Raw genomic sequence first — 3,581 nt, forward strand, 5'->3', positions numbered from 1 at the left:
TAATTATTTTTATAGAATGGTTTGGGAAATATTGAATTTGATAACTAATCAGAACTTTATTTGGCATGGTGTAAAAGAATAATAATAATATTAATCATATATACCATTAGTTGTAGGACGATGGTGACGTTGTTAGTAACTATAATCATCAAATGATCTCTGAGAACTAGAAAAATTAATTGTATTATCAGAACAACGAAATGCAAAGGGCTTTTGCACAGAGAAGCAAATTGTGGAAAAGTGACAGATTCATTTGCATAGAACTATAAAAGAGAAAAGTCGGGAACAAAGAATTATTACCAATTAGTTTTGTAGCTGCCTCTGAACTTTGGCCATATTCACTGATATTGCCACATATAGCCTATCTTTGAAATCGTTCAAGAACCTGAAATATGCAACTCGCAGTGCCATATTCAGTACTAATGTGCCAACAACTCCCCAGAAACCTGCAATAAATCCAAGGGCCACACTAACATAAAATCCTATGGATATAAACCCTTCTCTCTCATCTTGCATGCCAGCATGTTCTTTGCTCCTGTTCATAGCTGGATTTTGACCTATTTCTTCCCCCAGACATTTCTTTGGAAGCGGGGCTCCGCAAAGATTTGGATTCCCCTCATATGAGGATGCATTAAAGGTATCAAGTTGAGGGCTTGTTGGGATTTTTCCAGACAAATTGTTGTTTGACAAGTCCAAGACACTTAGACGATCAATATGAGAAAGGCTTGAAGGAATTCCACCGGAGAGCTGGTTCTTAGATAGATCCAAGGCATCTAATGATTGTAACATATCAATCTCTGAAGTGATTTGTCCAGTTAAACGGTTTCTTGAGAGATTTAAGGAAACCAATCCAACAAGTTCCACGATTTCTCTTGGAATCCGCCCAGTTAAATTATTGCTCGAGAGATCTATGCCTTTTAATAGTCCAAGAATATTTTTATACTCATGCTCTTTTCCCTTCCACATAAAAAACATATGATCAGCATACAACATATAAAACAAGGATTTGCTGTTGATTGTATAATAATGGGTGATGGTGGCATTTGGACTCCCTTTTTGAGTTAAGGTAGTAAGATTGTTGAGGCATTTTGGCATACTTCCTGAGATTTGGTTTAAAGCAACGTCTAAAATTTGAAGATGTGCTAGATAACAGAAATGTGTCGGGATGGCTCCATAGAAGTAATTGGATCGAAGGATAAGTACAACTAAATTTGGATGACTAATCCCCAACCACATTGGTATTTGTCCTGATAGATCATTTTGGTTAAGATTAAAGAATATCAACTTTGTGCAATTCTTCAAGGAGGAAGGAAGTTTCCCACTAAAATTATTGTTACCTAAATCCAATGTCACAATCTCATGTAGAAATCCCACTGAGCTTGGGATTGTCCCATGAAAATGATTGTTTGCCAAATTAAGAATTACTAATTCTTCAAGATGCATCCAACATGAGTCTGGTATCCGTCTTGATAACTGGTTATTGGAGAGATCTAGAAAGTACAGATTCCTATTTTGAACTTCACATAAGGAAAAAATTGGGCCTGAAAGCATGTTCATGGAAAGATCCAAATATCCTGATTCAAATAAAAATTGAGGTATTTTGCCTCTTAAGTTTATTTGAACTCAAGTCTACAATTGGGGAAAGAGTAAACTCCAATGACAAATTTGGAAGTTGGCCACTTATTTGGTTGTAAGACAAATTCATATATTCTAATTGTGGAGAAAAGACCAAATTGAAATTGGAAAGGGTATCCAAAATTCCAGAATCGAAGATATCAAGCCAATTGTAAATTTTTTGAGTTTGAAACCATTTTGGGAGTTGAGGGCCAAGTTGGCAGGACCGTAATGCTATCAGTTTTAATTGGAAAGGTGGAACCCAATCAGAGTTGACGTTGAAAACTAATAAGGTATTAGATAAGTCCAAATACTTCAATTTTGTGAGCTTTGAGAAGTGGGCTTTAGAAATAACACCTTCCAATGAATTATGTCGAAGATATAGACCCTCTAGGTTGGATAGTTTTCCCAAACTTATAGGTATTGCCCCATTCAAATGATTTTGAGAAAGTGCTAATACTCTCAATGATGGAAATGTTGTGAGATCAGGTAACGATCCCATGATTTGATTTTCCTCTAAATTCAAAACCTCTAATGAGTGGTTTCCACACTTGGCCAAATTAAGAATAAAATCAAGAAGTTATCCGTTGAGATAGTTCCTTGACAGAGACAACGTTTTCAAATTACACATACCACCAAAGGCTTTCGATATCTCACCTTCAAACTCATTAGAATTGAGATAGAGATGTGCAAGAGAGTTTATTCTGCTAAAAGCATTCGGAATTAAACCTTGAAATTGGTTAGAAGAGAAATCAAGTTCAACAACACTAGTGTTGGATTTGAACAACCACTGTAGTACTGAAGAAGAACAAGTGAGATTATTATCAGAGAGTTGGAGGACATCAAGAGAAGTAGAAGAATTAACAAGGGGAACAGAGAAAATATTTGGAAGATTACAAGAGTACAAGAACAAGGATGTCAAGTACGGCAATTTATTCACAACATGGAGCCAATTATAGACTTTGCTCAAGTTAACGGTACTCATGCCAAGGTATTTTAAAGAAGAAAGTTGAGGGAGCCACTCTAACTTTTCTGGTTTATTAAAATTATTCAGGCCAAGATCAAGGTACTGCAAGTTTGAAAGGTTCCCAAGCTGAAAAGGTATATTTCTTCCGAACTTAGCATAAAAAAGGTCAAGGTGTCTTAAGTTGGACAGAGAACCAATGATTTCTGGGATTTGGCTCTGATTAAAATCATTGTAGCTCACGTCCAAATAAGTCAAATATTTTAACTCAATCAAGGAAGGATTAAGTTTACCTCGCAAATGCCTTGGGGGAATGGACGAGGCATTGAGATTGAGCATGATGATGTGGCCTGTTTGGTTGCTACACCTAACCCCACTCCATTTGCAACAATCTTGATCGGTGCTCCAAGAAGAAAGAAGGCCATAGTCATCAATAAGGTCTTGTTTAATCTTGAGAAAAGCTTGTCTCTCATGCTCTTTACAGCCAAGGTGAGTATCTGCTAACCCCAAATAATTTGCAATAGTTGGTTTCATGCACAACAAAAGGAGAATTAAAGTGAGGAGAAATTGGAGGGAACTTCCACCCATGATTAGGATGAATGTAGCATATCAAGATTGTGATTAAGATAAGAGCATCAACACATCAAATGTGCAATGTTACAAGTATGAGATTTTATTTGCCTAGAATCCCCGCCTCAATTATTTATAGCTGCGTTAATTATAAATTATTAGCAGTAAATAGTAAAAAGAAAGAGGACGAAAGTCACTGGAAATTTATTTTCATAGATTAGACACCATTGTTAAGAAAAAGTGATGTTTACTTTGTTGCTATCTTTTGCAATTATGAGTCCGAATTCCTTGGGCAATAAAAGGAGTAGTGGTTTCAGGATTTTTTTTTTTTTTTTTTTTTTCAAGTGGTCAATATAAAACTTAAATTATACAAAATCTAGTAAGAAGTTAACTTTATATATAAAAAAAAAATTCAAATACATAAAATTTTACA

General features: G+C 35.4%; 1 protein-coding gene across 1 annotated transcript; it reads right to left on the reverse strand.

Annotated features, from left to right (window-relative positions):
- Positions 1-303: 303 nt before the first annotated feature.
- On the reverse strand, positions 304-3,166 carry LOC115991384 (receptor-like protein EIX2). The gene is made up of 2 exons (XM_031115083.1): positions 2,248-3,166; positions 304-1,490 (listed from the first exon to the last, which is right to left on the reverse strand). Exons 1-2 carry the CDS (start codon positions 3,164-3,166, stop codon positions 304-306), a joined length of 2,106 nt encoding a protein of 701 aa, XP_030970943.1.
- Positions 3,167-3,581: the final 415 nt, after the last annotated feature.

Source organism: Quercus lobata, chromosome 5, assembly GCF_001633185.2.
Source record: "Quercus lobata isolate SW786 chromosome 5, ValleyOak3.0 Primary Assembly, whole genome shotgun sequence".
NCBI lineage: Eukaryota > Viridiplantae > Streptophyta > Magnoliopsida > Fagales > Fagaceae > Quercus > Quercus lobata.